This window comes from Nycticebus coucang, chromosome 14 (genome assembly GCF_027406575.1).
Source record: "Nycticebus coucang isolate mNycCou1 chromosome 14, mNycCou1.pri, whole genome shotgun sequence".
Lineage (NCBI taxonomy): Eukaryota > Metazoa > Chordata > Mammalia > Primates > Lorisidae > Nycticebus > Nycticebus coucang.
The window spans coordinates 66741647-66763491 of record NC_069793.1 but is presented as its reverse complement, the minus strand read 5'-3'; the positions used below and the strand labels follow the sequence as shown (position 1 = coordinate 66763491).

General features: G+C 43.7%; 1 protein-coding gene across 5 annotated transcripts in view; it reads left to right on the top strand.

Annotated features, from left to right (window-relative positions):
• The first annotated feature begins 401 nt into the window (after positions 1-401).
• RAB6A (RAB6A, member RAS oncogene family) overlaps positions 402-21845 on the top strand; it is a 97732-nt gene continuing 76288 nt past the window's right edge. For 2 of the 5 annotated variants that reach the window (XM_053560639.1, XM_053560638.1), the window contains exon 1: positions 1785-1895. Coding sequence is in view for 3 of the 5 variants with exons in the window: in XM_053560636.1 (XP_053416611.1) it covers positions 1826-1895 (70 nt within the window). In the remaining 2 variants the exon portion in view is untranslated. Of the gene's footprint in view, positions 519-1232; positions 1896-21845 lie in introns of those variants that run through there. The other 3 variants (XM_053560637.1, XM_053560636.1, XM_053560635.1) reach the window with 3 other exon arrangements.

Here is a 21845-nt window from a genome sequence, read left to right as displayed (position 1 = left end):
TGAGGCAAGAGAATTGCTTAAGCCCAGGAGCTGGAGGTTGCTGTGAGCTGTGACGCCATAGCACTCTATCAAGGGCGACAAAGTGAGATTTGGTCTCAAAATAAATAAATAAATAAATAAAAGCAAAAAATTGCATTTTAGTAGCCCCGTTTTCTGAGGAGAGGGCAATCGTTAAACTATCCCCTTCCTCAGATTTGGGCTCTAATTCAGGCTTCCTGCTAAGTTGTTGGGTGACCTTCTGCAAAGCTATGTGGGCCTCAGTTTCATCATCTGTGAAATGAGGAGCTTGGTTTACAATCAGAGGTGCCCAACCTTGTTTTTCCCTCTGCCGCACACTGTTAAAAGAGTTGTTTTGGCCACAGATCAAATACACAAACACTGATGAAAGCTGATTAGCAAAAAGGAACTTTTTCCTGATACAAGACGCCACAGATAAGCAACAGAGTCCTCAAGAAATCAGCTTGGGGTCTGTGGGATGCCTTGGAAGATGCGTAAACCCTTTACTAGCGATGTAGAAGGTGAGTGTCACCAAAGAGTTATGAGTTATCAACATCTGGGGAACAGGGGTGGTAACATAAGACCTCACTTCCCAGATTAGGCCAGGGAAGTGGATGGACTGTCAATAAGGAAGTTGTCAGAGGTTCATTGGGGGAAAAGCGAGAAAACCTTTGTTCAAGTTTATGGATTTTGCAAGCCATTTTCTCCCGCTGGACTTCAGTTTCCTCATCTGCAATATGGGGTGGGGAGGGTCTGTTTTTTGCAATTATAAAATTCCTGGAAGCAGTGCGGAATTATGAGAAAGAAGCAGAAGGTAGGGTTGGGTGCAGGGGCGAAGGACAGAGCTGAGGAATGTGAGGTCGCGCCGAGGGATCAGGAGAGAGGGACCTACTACACGCCGTAGGGCTACTGAACCTCATCCCCACTATGCGGAGTCATTCCATCTCCGTCCCGACTCCGCCTGCGCCCTACCTTCCTCACCCTCCCCTCCCCTCCCTACCATCTGAAACGCGCCACACTTCCTATGGCGGACGCTACACTCCGCTTTCCACTACTCAAGGACCGCGCGCGCTCTCGCGCCACCACCTCTCTCCGGTCCCCGCCCGCCCTTGGTTTCTTTCGATTGGCTCATCAATCATGACGTACGTGCTCCATTTTCTCCCCATCATTTACCCCGTACTCTGCTCCGCCTACTCCTGGCTGCTTCGGACTCAAGTGGAACCCGAACCTGCGCTCGTCGTGGCGGCGAAGGAGGAGCCGGGAGGGCTGGCTGAACCAGGAAGGCGCTGGCGGTAGCGCGCACGCACGGACGTACGTCGGTGGCCAGCGGGGCGGCAGGCTCGCGCCCGGGCTCGCCCCGCACCGCGCCAGAGGCTCGCGCACTCAGCAGGTTGGGCTGCGGCGGCGGCAGCTGTGGGAGCTGAGGCGCTGCGCGTGAGAGGTCCCACACACTTCTGCGGTTCCGGCTCCGCCACCCTCCATCCGCCTCCCTCACCCCAGTCTCCTGGCGGGGTGCTGAGGAAGGGAACAGCTCTAGCCCTGGGAACCCAGAGCACACCCCTGGGCTGTTTCTGACAGCGCCCTGCTTCCCTTCCCAACCGCGGGCCTCGCTCGGTGCTAGGCGACTCTGCGGGGAGGCGGCGGCGGCGACGGCTGCCTGTCTTTGGAGAGCCCCGCTGCCCTCCAGCCTTGCTCCTCCGCCGGGCCCTGCAGGGGCCGAGAAAGCTGGGCTCCCGGCCTTCCGCTGGCCTTTTTCATCAGCCTGTTGGAGCAGGGTCGGTCCGGGAGGTTTTTGGGCTGAGGCGGCGGCAGCTCCTCCGGCTCCATCATGTCCGCGGGCGGAGACTTCGGGAATCCGCTGAGGAAATTCAAGCTGGTGTTCCTGGGAGAGCAGAGCGGTGAGTGCGCGGCTCCTCTGCCCCTGGCAGCCGACAGTGGTTCCCTGCACCACCCCCAGTGCGGCCCTTCGGCCGCGGAGGCTCCCCTGCCGGCCCCGCGTCTGCGCTTGGTCCCCCCACAGCCCTTCCCGGTGTTCGTCGGCTCCTCTTTGCTACCGTCTCCCCGTCTGGATCCGTCGGTTGGGTTTACCCCACTCCCCGGGTCCTTCGGTTCCCGAGTCCGAGCTCTCGTTCCCCGCAGCCCTTCCCTCTCGCGTCGATCTGCCCTCCCTCCCCTGTCCTCACCCCGCCCAGCCTCCTGTCCAGTCCTTTCTTCCTCCGGTGTCTGTCGTCTCCTCTACCCTGGCCTCTTTCTTGAGCCCCACCCTTAGTCTTTGCTCTTTTCCCAGTTCGTCAGCTCTGAGGCCCACTCGGAAAGCCACACTCTTGGGAATGGGCCCTCTTCAACCTTGGCCAAGGAGGGTGGGATCTGGGCGTTGTTTTCCCTAGAGGCTTCCTGAGAAGTGGGAATATCTCGTGTAAGGTGGAAGGAGTGGTCGTAGAAAAAAAATTATCAGATTTTTTTTTTTTTTGCTTGAGTGGGAAATTAGTCTGGGTTGTAGAGGAAATATATCTAAATTGAAAGCAACTTGGGAATGGGGGGGTCGAGGGTAAAAGGGGTGGCGCTGGCGGTGACGATTTTTGCCGCTTGGATCGGCCTGTGGCTTGTTGGAAAAACCTCATTTTCTCTTCTTGACTTTCATCACTGACAATTCTTTGGCAGTGTTGATGGTTTTTTGATTTCTGCCAGATGCTATGTCATGATCATTTTACTTGGAATTTTTCACATCTCACCTCCCCCTTTCCTCGTTTCGACGTCTGATTCTCCTTATGGTGGTGCAAACAGGAATTACTTGGGGGAAATGTTAATTATCTATTTCTTCTTGAATATTTTCCAAGGATATATTTAGGATTCTCGTGAAAGAAGGCTTAGGATAACGAACATCTTTGTTTTGTGGGATTTCCTTTGGGTAATAGAAGAGTAAAAGAGTAGATGTAAATTTGTCATCTAGTTATCTAAACTAGATTTAGATACCATTTAGACTAGATGATTATGTTTAACATTCCATACTATCTGATGAGTTAAATTGTTATGCCATTTACTTGGTCAGGTTCTGCTGTGGCTGTGCTTTACATTAGATATAAGATCCTAATTCTGGGATGGTTATCTCTAAGGTTATTTGTAGTAATTCCAGTTTTATGCTATACTGTATAAACTTGACACTCCTTTGTTTTTCTCACACCTCTGAAGACCATCTTTAAAATCCAGACATTGAGCGATTAATTCCAAGTCTTCAAATATTGGGTAGCTACAGGTGTCTTAGGTGAGGTTATAAAAACATTAGCTATTTGTTTTGACTGAAAGATATATAGCTGATAATAAATTCATAGCTTTTATTACTATCTTGAACTATACTAATTTGTGTGGCATTTACAGTAGATTAATACTAGTTGCAAAAAAATGCCTCCAAATAGACCTGGGAGATTGTTTTTCTCCATGAGGTTTTTCTCTTTCCCCTCCTGTTAGGCAGAAAAATACAGTCTTCCCTCTTTTTTTGCTTGTGAATTTTCCTGAAGTAAATTTGTTTTCTTAGGAGAGTAACTTGGTGGAGTTGAGTCCAACTTGTTATATGGCAATTTCAGGAGAGTACCATAGGTAAAATACAGCTTATTGGTTTTTATTGATAAATTGGATCTACAGTGCTTATTGTGCATTCTAGGGATGTTGTTGCCTGACATATGATATAGAGCTATTTAGTTTGCATAAAACCCCATTAATTTCTTGGTCAAGGAAGATTTTAGCAAGAATTGAGTGTTTTAACTTAAAGGTATGCTGGTTGGTTTCCTTTGAATTTCTTGAATATGTTCTAATTCAGAATACAGAGTTTTATGACTTCTTATTTCTTACTTTCTCTAAGTCTTTACTAGCCCCCTCCCTGTAATTCCTGAAGCTTTGTTAGGCTTTTTAAAAAAATAGGTGGCTGGGTGCCTGTAGCTCAATGGTTAGAGTGCCAGAGGCTGGTGGGTTCAAACCTGGCCCAGGCCTGCTAAACAAACAAACAAAAAATAATAATAAATAAAAAATAGCCTTCATTTTTTAAGAACAATTTTAGATTTACAGAAGAATTGAGACATTAGTGTAGAGGGTTTCCATTTACTCCTGCACATAGTTTCCCCCATTAACATCTTACATTAGTATGGTACATTTGTTAAAATTAATGAACTAATATTGATACCTTATTTTATTATTATTTTTTTTTCTTTTGAGACTGTCTCACTTTGTCACCGTTGGTAGAATGCCATGGTGTCATAGCTTACAGCAACCTCTGGTTCTTGGGCTTAGGCGATTCTCTTGCCTCAGCCTCCCAAGTAGCTAGGACTTCAGGCACCCACCACAATGCCCAGCTATTATTATTATTTTTTTTTTTTGCAGTTTTTGGCCGAGGCCAGGTTTGAACCTGCCACCTCTGGTATATGGAGCCGGCCCCCTACTCCTTTGAGTCACAGGCGCCGCCCCACCCCCTGGCAATTTTTTTGTTGCAGTTTGGTGAGTGCCGAGTTTGAACCCTCCATCCTCAGTATATAGGGCTGGCGCCCTACTCACTGAGCTACAGGCACCGCCCTGATATCTTATTCTTAACTAAAGTCTGTAGTTCATTCACATTTTCTTAATTTTTACCTAATGTCTTTTTTCTGTTTCAGTGTTCTACTCAGGATACCACATTACTAGATGTGAAATTATCTTTTGAGTCTACTATATTGCTAAGTAATACAATAGTAGCTAGTAATCTACTAGCTCTGACAATGAAAGATTGATCTCTGTTTTCATGGTCAGTGTCTACAGTTTTCTGATGCATTAGCAAAGATCTGTAAAATCCATGTCATCTTGATGTAATACTTCATGAATTATTTATTTTTAGGTCTGTTGGAATTCAACTTTCAAAGATAATTGGTGGCAAAGCCTTGTTTCCTTCAGAGCATTTACTGTTTTATGATTATCTTATTTTTTGTGTTTGCTTTTGTCTGTTTTCCACAACAGAATGTAAATCCCATGAAGATTAAAAGTATTAACTTTTTTGTTCATTGTATCCCCATTGCCTAGCATAGTGCCAGGCTCATAGTAGCTACTCAGGCATATTTGGTGAGTGAACAGTGGTTGACTATAATAATAACCAGATCTAGTAATCTATATTATACTCTTTGTTGTGGTGAAGTCTACTTTTTTTCTTATGTAACTACCAGTTATTTCATCCGTACATCATTTAATTGTATACAGGGATACTTCAAATACTCAGGGGTACAGGGAAATCAATAATATAGAGGCCTAATCATTTCATTAAAAGACTGATGTGAATTTTGTGCTTTTTTTTAGTTGAGCAAAATTAGTCTTCCTTTATTAAAGCCATTATTAAATTATTTCCTATTAGTATAACACATAAAAGTATTCAAATTATGTTAAAGATGTGTTCATAGAACTAATTTGAAATTATGTAGACTTTTATTTGACTTATCAAAGATTTAAGTTATTATGCTTTGTAATGAAGATAAATTGTGCTGGTACTTGAAACACATTGACTTGATAAAATCATTCTTCATGATCTTTTTTTTTTTTTGTAGAGACAGAGTCTCACTTTATGGCCCTCAGTTTACCGTGGCCTCACACAGCTCACAGCAACCTCCAACTCCTGGGCTTAAGCGATTCCTTGCCTCAGCCTCCCGAGTAGCTGGGACTACAGGCGCCCACCACAACGCCTGGCTATTTTTTGGTTGCAGTTTGGCCGGGGCCGGGTTTGAACCCGCCACCCTTAGTATATGGGGCCGGCGCCTTACCGACTGAGCCACAGGCGCTGCCCTCATTCTTCATGATCTTTGAATAAACTCTTATGGTTTCCTCTTTCAGTAGTATATGTGATTTAATAAAGGAATGTTGAAATACACAATTTCAAGTTTCCTTGAGGAGTATCTTTTGTTACTACCTTTGGCTATTGTTCTGATGTAGAGGCACTTTTAGGAATGTGATTAAGTGATTTACAGTAGAGAAGTTTATACTATATACAGATATTGTTGATTATAAATTAGGAAATGTAACGAGAGGGAAGAGCACATATGTGGCCTAGTATTACTTCTTTTTTTCACTTTATATTGCCTTTTTTTTTCTGGGACAGAGTCTTACTCTGTTGCCCAGGCTAGAGTGCTGTGGCATTAGCCTAGCTCTCAGCAACCTCAAACTTCTGGGTTCAAGTGATCCTCCTTCCTCAGCCTGCCAAGTAGCTGTACAGGCTTGTGGCACCACACCTGGCTACCTTTTCTATTTTTAGTACAGATGGGGTCTCATTCTTGCTTAGGCTGATTTCAAACTCCTGAGTCAAGTAATCCTCCTGCCTCAGCCTCCCAGAGTGCAGTGATTATAGGCGGGAGCCACTGTGCTTGCCTTATATTGCCTTTGTAACATCAACTCATTTGAATTGAAGTATGTTAAAGAAAAAAAGGAAAAAGTGACTTAACCAGCAGTACTGGACAGTTTGTATTGGCTAGATTAGTGACTTTTTTTTTTGAGACAGAGTTTCACTATGTGCCTTCTTGGTAGAGTGCTGTAGCATCACAGCTCACAGCAACCTCCAACTCTTGGGCTTAAGCATCAGGTAGAGCTACATTTGTTAGAGAATGAGGATGAAAAAGTCAAATAATATCTTAATATTATGAAAATAGGTTTTTTTTATGTTTTTGTTTTTGAGACAGAGCCTCAAGCTGTTGCCCTGGGTAGAGTGCCGTGGCATCAGAGTTTATAGCAACCTCTAATTCCTGGGCTTAAGCTATTCTCTTGCCTCAGCCTCCCAAGTAGCTGGGACTACAGGTGCCTACCACACCTGGCTATTTTTTGGTTGTAGGCCCAACCAACCCATTGTTGTTTGGCAGGCCCGAGCTGGAGTCGAACCTGCCAGCTCTGGTGTATGTGGCTGGTGCCTTAGCCATTTGAGCTACAGGCGCTGAGCCTATTCCAGGATTTCTTTAGGCAGATGCAAACAGATGGATATTGATACAATATCTTACTCTCCCTTTTGCTAGTATAAAATGTACCACACTTTATTCGGTACCTTTCTTTTTTCACATAATATATCCTAGAGATCTTTTTATATTTGTACATGTGGAGTTTTCCTTTTTTTTTTTTAAGACAGAATTTTACTCTGACACCCTAGGTAGAGTGGTGTGGCATCATCATAGCTTCTCAAACTTAGGCTCAAGTGATCCTTTTGCCTCAGCCTCCTGAGTAGCTGGGACTACAGGTGTGAGTCACCATGCCTGGCTAGTTTTTCTATTTTTAGTGGAGCTAGGGTTTCACTCTTGGCTCAGGCTGGTCTTGAACTCCTAAGCTCAAGCAGTCGTCCCATCTTGGCCTCCCAGAATGCTAGGATATAGGCATGAGCCACCATGCCTGGCTTTTTTTTTTTTTTTTTGAAGATAGGGTCTTGCTCTTTTCCCAGGCTAGGCAGTGGCATCATCATACCTCACTGTAAGCTCAAACTCTTGGGCTAAAGCAGTGGTTCTCAACCTTCCTAATTCTGCAATGTACTTTCATTGTTAAAAAGGGGTCGCAACGCACGGGTTGAGAACAGCTGGGCTAAAGGGATCCTCCCAAGTAGTTAGGACTATAGGCATGTGCTGCTTACTATGCCTGACTAATTATTCTTACTTTTTGTGTAGATGGAGTTTTAGGTTTTGCTGTTATTCAGGCTGGTCTCAAACTCCTGGCCTCAAATGATCTTACTACTTCGGCCTTCAAAAGTGCTAGAATTAAAGGTGTGAGTCATTGTGCCCAGTCCCATTCTGTTTTTATTTATTTATTTATTTGTTTTTTGAAACAGAGTCTCAATATGTCACCCTCCGTAGAGTGCTGTAATGTCATAGCTCACAGCAAGCCAAACTCTTGGGCTTAAGCGAATCTTTTGCCTCAGCCGCCCAAGTAGCTGGGACTACAGGTGCACAACACAACACCTGGCTATTTTTGTTGTTGTTGCAATTGTCATTATTGTTTAGCTGGCCTGGGCTGGTTTCGAACCTGCCAGCTTGGGTGTATGTGGCTAGTGCTGTAACCACTGTGCTACAGGCACTGAGACCCCATTCTGTTTTTAAAATAAACCTTTTAGGGGAGCGCCTGTGGCTCAAGGAGTAGGGTGCTGGCCCCGCAGGTTCAAGCCCGAACCCGCCAAAACTGCGAAAATAAATAAATAAACCTGCTACATATCTGGGTGCTCCCTCCTGAAAAAATAAATTAATAAAAATAAAATAAACCTTTTATATATCCGATGCCCCTCCTGAAAAAATAAATTAAAAAAAAAAAACAAAAACCTTTTTTTTTTTGCAGTTTTTGGCTGGGGCTGGGTTTGAACCCGCCACCTCTGGTATATGGGGCCAGTGCCCTACTCCTTTGAGCCATAGGTGCCGCCTGAGGCTCTTTTCTTGAGGCAGAGTCTCACTCTATTGCCCTGAGCAGAGTGCCACAGCATCACAGCTCATAGCAACCTCAAACTCTTGGGCTCAAGTGATCCTCTTACCTTAGCCTCCCAAGTAGCCGGGACTATAGGCTAATAAACTTTGTTTTAGATCTACAGAAAATTTACAGAGATAATACAGAGAATTCTTATACACCCACACCAAATTTTCTTAGTTATTAACACCTTATGTGTTATAGTAAAATTTTCACAATTCGTGAACCAGTATTGATACATTATTATTAACTAAAGTCCAAGTTTTTTTTCTTTTCTTTTTTTTTGAGACAGAGCCTCAAGCTATCACCCTGGATAGAGTGCTGTGACATTACAGCTCACAGCAACCTCCAACTCCTGGGCTTAAGCAATTCTCTTGCCTCAGCCTCCCAAGACTGTAGTCCCAAGTAGCTGGGACTATAGGCACCTGCCACAACACTCAGCTATTTTTTTGGTTGTAGTTGTCATTGTTTGGCAGGCCTCGCTGGATTGAAACCCGCCAGCTCTGGTGTATGTGGCTGGTGCCTTAGCCACTTGAGCTACAGGTGCCACCAAAAGTCCATATTTTATTCACGTTTCTTTAGTTTTTATTTAATATCCAGGATTGCATCCAGAATATGATAGTCACTAGGCCAGCTGTGATCTTTTTGGCTGTAACAGTTAAACTCTTTTTTTTTTTTTTTTTTTAAGATAGTCCTGCAGGGCGGCGCCTGTGGCTCAGTGAGTAGGGCGCCCGCCCCATATGCCGAGGGTGGCGGGTTCAAACCCAGCCCTGGCCAAACTGCAACAAAAAAGTAGCCGGGCGTTGTGGCGGGCGCCTGTAGTCCCAGCTACTTGGGAGACTGAGGCAAGAGAATTGCGTAAGCCCAAGAGTTAGAGGTTGCTGTGAGCCATGTGACGCCACGGCACTGTACCAAGGGCGGTACAGTGAGACTCTGTCTCTACAAAAAAAAAAAAAAGATAGTCCTGCTATGTCACCCTCGGTAGAGTGCTATGGTGTCACAGCTCACAGCAACCTCAAACTTCTGGGCCCAAGCCACTCTCCTGCCTCAGTCTCCCACATAGCTGGGACTACAGGCACCTGTCACAGTGCCAGCTATTTTTTGTTGCAGTTGTCATTGTTGTTTTAGCTGGCTCAGGCTGAGTTCGAACCTGCCAACTTGGGTTCGGGCGCTGTGCTACGGGCGCTGAGCTGACAGTTAAACTCTTTAAGTTATTGTTTCCTGTTTTTAAAAATCTTTAGAGAAGGGCAGCGCCTGTGGCTCAGTGAGTAGGGTGCCGACCCCATATACCGAGGGCAGTGGGTTCCAAACTGGTCCTGGCCAAACTGCAACAAAAAATAGCTGGGCTTTGTGATGGGCACCTGTAGTCCCAGCTACTCCGAAGGCTGAGGCAAGAGAATCGCTTAAGCCTAAGAGCTGGAGGTTGCTGTGAGCTGTGATGCTACGGCACTCTACCAAGGGCAACAAAGTGAGACTCTGTCTCCAAAAAGAAAAAGAAAATCTTCAGAGAAACAAATTTTGTAATTTATTTATTTATTTTTTATTTATTTATTTATTTATTGAGACAGAGTCTCAACTTGGTCACCCTCAGAATGCTGTGGCATCTTAGCTGACAGCAACCTCAAACTCTTGGGCTCAAGCAATCCTCTTGCCTCAGCCTCCCAAGTAGCTGGGACTACAGGCACTCAACACAATGCCTGGCTATTTTTTAGAGACAGGGTCTTGCTCTAGTCCAGGCTGGTCTTGAGTTCCTGAGCTCAGGCAGTCCACCTGCTTTGGCCTCCCAGAGTGCTGGGAGCCACTGCACCCACCCCTAAATTTTATAATTTTTTTTTTTTTTTTGTAGAGACAGAGTCTCACTGTACCGCCCTTGGTAGAGTGCTGTGGCATCACGCGGCTCACAGCAACCTCTAACTCTTGGGCTTACGCGATTCTCTTGCCTCAGCCTCCCGAGTAGCTGGGACTACAGGCGCCCGCCTGCCACAACACCCGGCTATTTTTTTGTTGCAGTTTGGCCGGGGCTGGGTTTGAACCCGCCACCCTCGGCATATGGGGCCGGCGCCCTACTCACTGAGCCACAGGCGCCGCCCAATTTTATAATTTTTAATACTAACCTTTTTTGTTCTGAAATTCTTTTTCTCTTTTTTTGTAGAGACAGAGTCTCACTTTGTCACCCTCAGTAGAGTGCTGTGGCATCACAGCTCACAGCAACCTTCAACTCCTGAGTTTAGGCGATTCTCTTGCCTCAGCCTCCCAAGTAGCTGGGACTACAGGTGCCCGCCACAACGCCCGGCTATTTTTTTGTTGCAGTTTGGCCAGGGCCGGGTTTGAACCCATCACCCTCGGCATATGGGGCCAGCGCCCTACTCACTGAGCCACAGGTGCCGCCCTGTTCTGAAATTCTTAAATCTATCCTCATGATACATAGTTGAGCTTTTCCTTTTAAGGAGGCAATATGTTATGATAAAGATCACTCTAGAAACAATGAGGCTTTGGTTCTAATCTTGACCCAGGGTTTTTAATGTGGTCTTGGACAAGTTATTTAACCTCTCTGTGCCTTAGATCTTTTCCTTTCTGTGGTGACATTATTAACCTGGCAGTGTTTTTCCCCATTCCTTGTATATAAATATACATTTTGGTTAGATCGGTAATCTTTACATTATTGTTATTAGGCAATAACATTATTGTTATTGTTAGTAGTGATTACTTGTATTCTCTTTGCTCAACTTTTTTTCTTTTGTGTCACTATTTGACTTAATTTTTTTTTTCCTTGTTCAGTTCACATGTGTATTAATTTATCCTCAAACTCTTTTCCAACAGTTTTCCTCTCTCAGTATGTAACAACGCATCAGTGGCTCAGTGGGTAGGGCACCGGCCCCATCTCCTGAGGGTGGTGAGTTTGAACCTGGCTCTGGCTATATTGCAACAAAAAAATAGCTGGGGGTTGTGGCGGATGCCTGTAGTCCCAGCTACTTGGGAGGCTGAGGCAAGAGTATCGCCTAAGCTCAGGAGTTGGAGGTTGCTGTGAGCTGTGATGCCACAGCACTCTACTGCTGGTGATAAAGTGAGACTCTGTCTCTTAAAAAAAAAAAAAAGAATGTTGTTGGCCAGTTTGATCTTCTGGGATATTTCTTCCAGAACCTTCAGACTTACTCTGATTTACACTGGTCACCCTCCATGACTGGTATACAGCTGTCAACTTAGGATCTACCTTTACCATCATTGTAAGGATTTTCAATTCTCTCTTCACTTCTCTCTTATGTTAGTTGGATCCCTTGTATCTTAGATTGTATGCTTTCTTTTCTGGTTTATTCCCTTACTATGTCCAACGTGTATACCTTCCAGTAGATTAGCTTCCTAGTAAAGGGAATATGGGAGGAAATTTTTTGAGACCCTTTGTGTCTGAAACTATATTCATACAATCCTTACAGTGACAAGTTAATGTTTGGTGGGGTTTTAGAATTGTGTAGGTTGGATATATTCTTTCTTTAGAAGTTTCTTTAGACATGTATGTATTACCTTGCAGATTCATTGCAGTGTTGCCATTCTGACTCTTGTTCTTTTAACACAAGAGCACTAAAATTTTTATTTTAACACAAGAGTGGGTTTCTGGGACTTCACTGTGGAAGGATCTGCCTGAGTTCTTTTTTTGGAAGTCTGTGATGTTGAGGTCTTTAAATCTTTGCTGGTCAGATTTCCTAAAGAATTATTCATTGTGTTGCTGGAGGACATAATCCTGGTTGTTAGTATTATTGGAGCTGAAATGAGAGACAATTTGAAGTCATGACATAGTAAACCTGAAACAGTGAAAAAGAAATAATAAATGATCACTGTTTTAAGTCATTAAAAATGTATGTATATACATAGTTAAGTGGATTTAGTCTCTTTTTTTTTTTTTTTTGTAGAGACAGAGTCTAACTTTACTGCCTTCGGCAGAGTGCCATGACATCACAGGACTCACAGCAACCTTCAATTCCTGGGCTTATGCCATTCTCTTGCCTCAGCCTCCTGAGCAGCTGGGACTATAGGCTCCCGCCACAATGCCTGGCCATTTTTTTGTTGCAGTTTGGCCGGGGCCGGGCTTGAACCCACCACCCTTGGCATGTGAGGCCGGCACCCTACTCACTGAGCCACAGGCGCTGCCCTAGTCTCTTTGTTTTTAATACTGTTTGTACTGTATCCCTCAGTTGTACCTTGTATTCCCTAATACAGAAAACTTCTGTTTCCTTTTCCAGCAGCATAATCTAATCTTCTGATGAGGTGGAAGAGGAACCTACCTGGCCGTGTGTAGAGGATGGGATGTAAGAGGGTGTCAGTTGACTATTTTTTTTTTTTGTCAGTTGACTAGTAAACAGACTTTTCCCCATTTCTTCTGTTTTTAGCTCTCTTCACCCTTATTTCTTAGATGTGCTTGCTGCAGACAATTCCTGAGCCATACAGGGGTTCTGTGGCCCAAATCAGAATGCTTTTCAGCTTCCCCCATTGTCAGTGTAAGATTAATTTTTTTTTTTTTAAGAGACAGGTCTCCCTTGGTTGTGTGGGATGGAATGTAGTGATTAAGTGATGTGTTCATAGCTCACTGTAACCACAAACTTTGGGCCTCAAGCAAGCCTCCTACCTCAGCCTCCTGGGTTTAGCTAGAACTATAGATATGTGCCAGCATGCCCAGATAATTTTTTTTTTTTTTTGGTGACAGAGTCTCACTTTGTAACTCTTGGTAGAGTGCTGTGGCGTCATAGCTCATGGCAATCTCAAACTCTTGGGCTCAAGCGATTCTCTTGCCTCAGCCTCCTGAGTAGATGGGACTACAGGTTCCCTACACAACATCTAGCTATTTTTAGAGACAAGGTCTCCCTCTGGCTTCGACTGGTATTCAACCTGTGAGCTCAGGCAATCCACCCACCTCAGCCTCCCAGAGTGCTAGGATTATAGGTGTGAGCCACCACGCCTGGCCACCAGATAATTTTTAAATTTTTGTAGAGTCAAGGTCTTACTATGTTGCCCAGTCTGGACCTGACTCCTGGCTTCAAGAGAGCCTCCTGCCTTGCTTTCCAAAGTGCTGAGATTGCAGGTGTAAGCCACTGTGCCCAGCCTAAGATTGATCTTTTTGGGATCTGTTAAGTCAATTATCACCTTTCCATTTGCTTTCTAACTTGAATCATTAAGATTTTCTAAGACCCAACACTTATAAGAGATTTAGAAATGGTTAGGGTTTTCAGAGGAGTTTCTTTTCTTTTTTTTTTTTTTGTAGAGACAGAGTCTCACTGTACCGCCCTCAGGTAGAGTGCCGTGGTGTCACACGGCTCACAGCAACCTCTAGCTCTTGGGCTTAAGTGATTCTCTTGCCTCAGCCTCCCGAGCAGCTGGGACTATAGGCGCCCGCCACAACGCCTGGCTATTTTTTTGTTGCAGTTTGGCCGGGGCTGGGTCTGAACCCGCCACCCTCGGCATATGGGGCCAGCGCCCTACTCACTGAGCCACAGGCGCCGCCCTCTTTTTTTTTTTTTTTTTTAGAGACAGAGTCTCACTTTATGGCCCGTGGTAGAGTGCCGTGGCATCACACAGGTCACAGCAACCTCCAGCTCCTGGGCTTAAGCGATTCTCTTGCTCAGCCTCCCGAGTAGCTGGGACTACAGGCGCCCGCCATAGCACCCGGCTATTTTTTGGCTATTTATAGATGTCATAGCATACTACAACTGTGTCCCTGGGGTCAAGTTGCCCTCTTGCTTCAGTTTCCTAAGTAACTAACTGAGAGTATAAGCATTGCATTACTGTGCCTGGTTCTCTATTCTTTTTTATAAAGTTAAAACTAATTCATTTACACCCACGTTCACGGTAGCATTATTCACAATAGCTGAAAAGGTGGAGGCAAGTGTGCATCTACGGATGAATGGATAAACAAAATGTGATACATACAAAGGAATATTTTTAGCTTTTTTTTTAAAAAAATGTAGAGACAGAGTATCACTTTATCGTCCTCGGTAGAGTGCTGTAGTGTCACAGCTCACAGTAAACTCCTGGGCTTTAGGCAGTTCTCTCGACTCAGCCTCCCAAGTAGCTGGGACTATAGGCGCCCGCCACAATGCCTGGCTATTTTGTTTTTGTTGCAGTGTGGCAGGTTGGGTTTGAACCCGCCACCCTTGGTATATGGGGCCAGTGCCCTACCCACTGAGCCACAGGCACCGCCCTAGCTTTTTTTTTTAAATAGAGTCTCACTTTGTTTTCTTCAATGGAGTGCCGTAACATCATAGCTCATAGCAACCTCAAACTGTTGGGCTCAAATGATGCCCTTGGCTTCGCCTCCCAAGTAGCTGGGACTGTAGCACCCCTCACAATGCCCAGCTATTTTTAGAGATGGGGTCTTGCTCTGGTTCAGGCTGATCTCAAACTCATGAGTTCAGGTGATCTACTCACTTTGGCCTCCCAGAGTGATGGAATTACAAGTGTGAACCACCAAGCCCGGCCTTATTATTTAGCTTTAAAGGGAGGAAATTCTTTCAGATGCTACAACATGGGTGAACCTTGAGGACACTGTGTTAAGAGAAATAAGGTAAAAAAAAAAAAAAAAAAAAAAAAGAGAGAGACATAAGGCAGCCATAAAAGGGCAAATATTTTAAGATTTTTTTAAATTAATAAGTGCTAAATAAGTCTTACTTATCCTTATCTTGTCCTACCATTGAAAGAGAGAATAAAACCTTGCCAAAATATCCCAAAAGACTTCTTTTTTTTTTTGAGACAAAGTCTCACTCAGTCTCCCTGTGCTTGAGTGCTGTGGTGTTATAGCTCACAGCAGCCTCAAACTCTTGGGCTCAAGCAATCCTCTTGCCTTAGCCTCCCAAGTAGATGGGACTACAGGTGCCCGGCATAACACCCAGCTATTTTTAGAGTTGGGGTCTCATTCTTGCTTAGGCTGGTCTTAAACTCCTGAGCTCAAGCAATGCTCCTGCCTCAGCCTCCCAGAGTGCTAGGATTACAGGTATGAACTATCTTGCCTGGCCCCCAAAAGACTTCTTACTTGATTTTTTTTTTTTTTTTTTAAGGCAAGAGTCTCCCTGTGCTGTTCTCGGTAGAGTGCTGTGGCATCATCCCTCACAGCAACTTCAAACTCTTGGGCTTAAGAGATTCTCTTGCCTCAGCCTCCCAAGTAGCAGGGACTGTAGGCGCCTGCCACAATGCCCAAGTATTTTTTTTTTTTTTGCAGTTGCCACTGTTGTTTAGCTGGCCCTGGCTGGGTTCGAATCTGCCAGCCTCGGTGTACGTAGCCAATGCTGTAACCACTGTGCTATGGGTGCTGAGCCAAGACTTCTTATTTGAGATGAAGCTCAAACTCCTCTGAGTTAAAGGCTTTCATAGTCTGGCTTTTATTCTCCTATCTTTGACATTATTCCTAGCACTCATCTTGACCTATTGTTATAATGCAGATATTTTTTCCCCAAAAATAGTTTAAAAGGAAATCATTGGCTCAGCTACCACTTGGACTTTACCTAACAAACGCAAACAATGTAATGTTATCATTTGTACCCTCATATTAATCTGAAAATTTATTTCTTTATTTTTTTAGAGACAGTCTCACTTTATCACCCTTGGTAGGGTGCTGTGGTGTCACAGCTCACAGCAACCTCCAACTCCTGGGCTTAAGCGATTCTCTTGCCTCAGCCTCCTGAGTAGCTGGGACTTCAGGCACCTGCCCCAGCGCCTGGCTATTTTTTGTTGCAGTTTGGCTGGGGCTGGGTTTGAACTCGCCACCCTTGGTATACAGGGCTGGCACCCTACCCAATGAGCCACAGGCACTGCCCTAATCTGAAAATTTAAAAACATCGTCATTAAGGTGTACTGTGCAGAACACATCTCTTTGCCTTTTAAAAAAAGCTTCTAAGAATAACATAGAATCTTCACAGTTGTTTATCCATTTCATAGATACCTCCTGTGTGACAGGCACAGTTCTGTGTCCTAGGGAATGTAGTAGTTAACAAAAGGAAGACTCTATTGTCTTCTTGCTTATAATCTAGCTGGGAGGTATAAGGGAGATTCAACTTTTTTACAAGGTATTAATTATTTACAAAGGGAAAAAAAATTTTTTTTTTTGGTTGTTGCAGTTTTGACCCGGGCCAGGCTTGAACCCACCACCACTGGCATATGGGGTTGGCGCCCTACTCTTTGAGCCACAGGCACCACCTGGAAACAATTTTATGGTAAAGAAACCCTGTAGTTAACCCTAGTAACCAATGATCAAGGTTAAAATCACCTAGAGTGAGACATTAATGAGCCTTTTTTTTTTTTTGGTAGAGACAGAGTTTCACTTTATCACCCTTGGTAGGAGCCTTGGTGTCACACAGCTCACAGCAACCTCCAACTCCTGGGCTTAGCCGATTCTCTTGCCTCAGCCTCCCAAGTAGGTGGGACTACAGGCACCCACCACATTGCCCAGCTATTATTTTTGTTGTTGCAGTTTGGCCGGGGCTGGGTTTGAGCCCTCCACCCTCAGTATATGGGGCTGGCACCCTACCCACTAGTGCATGGTACTTTATATGACAGTGTGAGTGGAGCAATGCCATTTTTTTTTTAGAGACAGAGTCTCACTTTGTTGCCTTCGGTAGAGTGCTGTGGTGTCACAGCAACCTCCAGCTCTTGGGCTTAGGTGATTCTCTTGCCTCAGCCTCCTGAGCAGCTGGGACTACAGGCGCCCACCAGAATGCCCAGCTATTTTTTTGTTGCAGGTTAGCCGGGGCCAGGTTCAAACCCACCAGCCTCGTTATATGGGGCTGGCACCCTACTCACTGAGCCACAGGTGCTGCCCAATGTGCCATTTTGTATCCTCTGTTATAATGCACCAGGAAAAGCAGGTCAATTTTGTGGTGGTTTTGCCAAAAATGCATGACCTTAATTAATTTAATCATGAAAACCATCAGACAAATCTGGCTTAAGGGACATGATACAAAATAACTGATCAGTGTATTTCAAACAAGGAGAACTGGAAGAAATGTCAAAGATCAGAGGCGACTAAGGAAGCATGACAATTAAATTTAATGTGGATCTTGGATGGGATCTTAGAACAGAAAAAGGTCATTAGTAGAAAAATATGGTGAAATCCAAATAAGTTATATAGTTTAGTTGATAACATCACTGTTAATTTCTTAGTTTTGATAATTGTGGTTATGTAAGATGTTGTGAAAGATGATTAAAGCTATACTGAAATTCTCTGCACTATTTTTATAATTTATTGTAAGTCAAAAACTATTTGCACATAAAATGTTTAAATACTTATAGGCGCTACTACTATTCCAATTTTACCAGGAAGAAACTGAGACATAGAGAGATTAACTTGTCTCATGGTTGCATTATTAGTCAGTAGCAAGCTGGGATTTCAACCCAATAGTCTGGTTCTAGAGGTCAGTTTTTTTTTTTTTTTTGAGATAACTATTTTTTTTTTTTGCAGTTTTTGGCAGGGGCTGGGTTTGAACCTGCCACCTCCTGCATATGGGGCCGGCACCCTACAGTTTTTTTGTTTTTTTTTTAAAGGCATAGAGTGCGGTGGCATCGTAGCTCACAGCTTAAATGATCCTCTTGCCTTAGCCTTCCAAGTAGCTGGCAATATAGGCGCCCACCACCGTGCCCAGCTAGTTTTTAGAGACAGGGTCTCACTTTTGCTCAGGCTGGCCTCAAACTCCTGAGCGGAGGGTATCCACCCACCTCGCCCTCCCATAATGCTAGGATTACAGGCATGAGCCACCACGCCTGGCCTAGAGCTCAGATTTGATGATAAAATTTTCACATATAGGTAGGATCTGTACAGAAAGTGTAGCATACTTAGGTGTTCCTCAAACCAACCAGAAGAGCGAGAAAACCAATAATCTCTATAGTTCATAGAGTTATACGAACTAAATCTGTTAGGTAAAGTTAGGTTTTTGTCAGGTATTTTTATAGGACTTGTATCCTTTTTTTTGTTGTTGTTGTTGTTTTTTGAGACAGAGTCTTATTCTGTTAACCTGGGGAGAGTACAGTGGTATTATGGCAGCTCACTGCAACCTTAAACTCCTGGGCTCAAGTGGTCTTCCTGCCTCAGCCTTCTGAATAGCTGGGACTATAGGGGCAAGCCATAGCTTCCAGCTAATTTTTCTGTTTTTTAGTGGAGATGGGGGTCTCATTCTTGCTCAAGCTGGTCTCGAACTCCTGAGCTCAAGCAGTCCTCCGGGCTTGACCTCTCAAGAGTGCTAGGATTACAGGTATGAGCTACCACGCCAAACCTTTTATCATTTATAAGACAAAATTCTTATACGTAATGAGAAATTAGTTTTTACTAAAGTTCAGTGGCTTTAATAAAATTTGTTTAATTGTTATTAACTTTGATAGAGTTATCAGGAACATTTCAAAATGTTATTTCTGCACAAGGAATATCAGACTTATTTTATCGTGGAATTAAAATATGTGATACTCTAGGGCTGTGCCTGTGGCTCAAAGCTACAGTCTAAGTGTTTTAGTCGTACATCCCTTATTTACTCACTCTTAGATTGCACTTACTGAGACCTACTCAGTTCAGCTTCTAACTCTGATGCCTTTCCCATCTGCTGATGTGAAGTGTGCAGATTGGATTTCACAGAGGAAAGGCCCACAACCCTCTCCATATGCCGGAGGTGGTGGGTTCAAACCCAGCCCTGGCCAAAAAAATAATAATAATAAAATAAAATTACATTAGAAATAGTTTAGGGGCGGCACCTGTGGCTCAGTGAGCAGGGCGCCGGCTCTATATACCGAGGGTGGCGGGTTCAGACCCAGCCCCGGCCAAACTGCAACAACAAAAAAAAATAGCCAGGCTTTGTGGCGGGCGCCTGCAGTCCCAGCTACTCGGGAGGCTGAGGCAGGAGAATCGCCTAAGCCCTGGAGTTGGAGGTTGCTGTGAGCTGTGTGACGCCACGGCACTCTACCGAGGGCAATAAAGTGAAACTGTCTCTACAAAAAAAAAAAAAGAAAGAAATAGTTTTAAAAAATATGTGTTACTCTAATGAGAATTGTTCAATTTTGAAAAGCAGGCAAAGGTACAGTTGAAAAAAGTCTATAGATTGGTACAGACTTACATACAGCATAATAGCTAATTATTTTGCAGTTCAAAGATCTGAGCAAGAAGAGAAGGGCTTGAACTGAAAGTAGTGACTTTAAATCAGATATGTGGGAGAATTTACTGACCAAAAAGGTTTTAGAAATATTAGAGTGGGTTATAAAATCATCTGGAGCATTTTTTTTTCAAAGTAGAGAAGTAATTTCTTGGAAGAGAAGTCTGTCTGATTTCTTGGAAAAGTGCCTAGAAAGAACCAGGAGTATATCTGTATTACTAAACAGATCTGATTTTGTGTTCTATAAAATTGATGACTAAATGTTATTTGCTAGTTTTAGTTGGTCTTACTTGCCTCAGTATAAGCATCCTTTTTTTCTTCTTTCTTTTTTTTTTTTAGAGACAAAGTCTCACTTTGTTGCCCTTGGTAGAGTGCAGTGGCATCATAGCTCACAGCAACCTCCAGCTCCTGGGCTTAGACGATTCTGTTGCCTTAGCCTCCCAAGTAGGTGAGACTACAGGTGCCTGCCACAACCTTTTTTTTTCTTCTTTTGTTGAGAGAAGGGGTCTTACTCTTTTACACAGGCTGGAGTGCAGTAGTGGAGTCAAAGCTCACTGCAGCCTCCAACTCCTGGGCTCAGGTGATCCTCCTGCCTTAGCCTCCATTAGGACTACAGGCATGTGTCATTAAGCCTGACTTTAATTTTTTGCAGTGACAAAGTCTAGCTGTGTTGCTCAGGCTGATCTCCCAACTCCTGGTCTCCTACCTCAGCTTCCCAAATGCTGGGATTATACATGTGAGCCACCATGCTTGGCTGCCATGGGGAGAAGCTTTAAAGTATATATAAAAGAGGTTTCAGTCAAAAAGTAAAAATTTCATACACTTGTTTCTTCCTCAAAAGCTTGCGTTCAAGAGTTGAGATGGTTTTTCCTGAACAGACCAACCTGAGCTTGTTTTAACTGTTTGACTTTGTCACAATCACAAAATATTAAATTTAATGTTGATGGATGTATCTTTCCGTAATTTTTGTGTTTGAAGAATCTTTTCTGTAGCCTGAGTAAAGTTTCTTCTATTACATACATATCTTCTGTTACATATTTCAGAGGCTTTTTTTGTTTTGCTCTGCCTTTTCCATTTAACAGTCACATACCAAAGAGTGGAATCAGGAACTGATCCACTGATCCCATGGAAGTGGTTTTCGCACATCAGGGTTTAGCAGACGACTGAGCATATGAAAACAAACCATGGTAGGTGGTCAGTCTCTGACCCTTCCCCTGTCCCCGATTGGTGTGCAACTGTTAATTTTATAATTCAGTTGAAATTGATTTTTATGTGTAGATACTATGAAGTAGATATCCGGTTTCTTTTTATTCAGTATGGATACACAGTTATCCTCACAGTTATTGCATTGTTGTGATGTAAGAGCAGTGAGTTGGTGAAAAGTTCAGTTCATTTTTGTCTTTTTCACACAGCCTTTCAGCACATCCAGATAGTAAACTTGGTTAACTGGCCAATTGGTACCAATTTGTAAAGAGCAATCCTTCTGATATCGAAAAAGGTTAGCTACAAACGTTGTTTTGACTCTTGATTTGGCCTGAATCAATTTTTTTGGTTGTGAAGAATTGACTTACTTCCATTATACTTTGACACTTTGTTTCAGGGTCGTATTAGCACACTCATGTTTCCTCATCAGTGATACATGGCCCAAAACATTCTCTTGCCTCTTCAAAAGGTCTTGACAAACTTTGATTCTCCTTTACTTTTTTTTTGTAGATACAGAGTCTTACTTTATCGCCCTTGGTAGAGTGCTGTGGCGTCACAGCAGCCTCCAACCTCCAACTCCCGGGCTTAGGTGATTCTCTTGCCTCAGCTTCCTGAGTAGCTGGGACTACAGGCACCTGCCACAATGCCCGCCTATTTTTTTTTTTTTTTTTTTGTTACAGTTTGGCCCGGACTGGTCTGAACCCACCACCCTCAGTATATGGGGCTGGCGCCCTACTCACTGAGCTACAGGCGCCGCCCTCTCCTTTGCTTTTGTTTATTGGTAAACTCTTCAGGACCATTTTGTGCACACTTCATGCCAAGAGATTATCAGTTAAGATTTTCCTATTTTCATATTGATGTTTACTTGGTGTACTATGCTTCTCACAGTCAGCCAATGATTTTGACACACAATTCAATGAATTTTTGTAATGTTTTTGTCAGTTTTGCTTATTACCAGGTGCCCTGACCTCTCTTCATCAGTGACAGTTTTCTCTCCCCTCAGAAAAATGTTCAATTATTTGAGCTCTCCATTTTCTTTATGGCATTATCTCTATAAACTTGGACAAATTTGTCCCTGATTTCACTTTCTCTCTTGCCACGTTGAACAAGAAT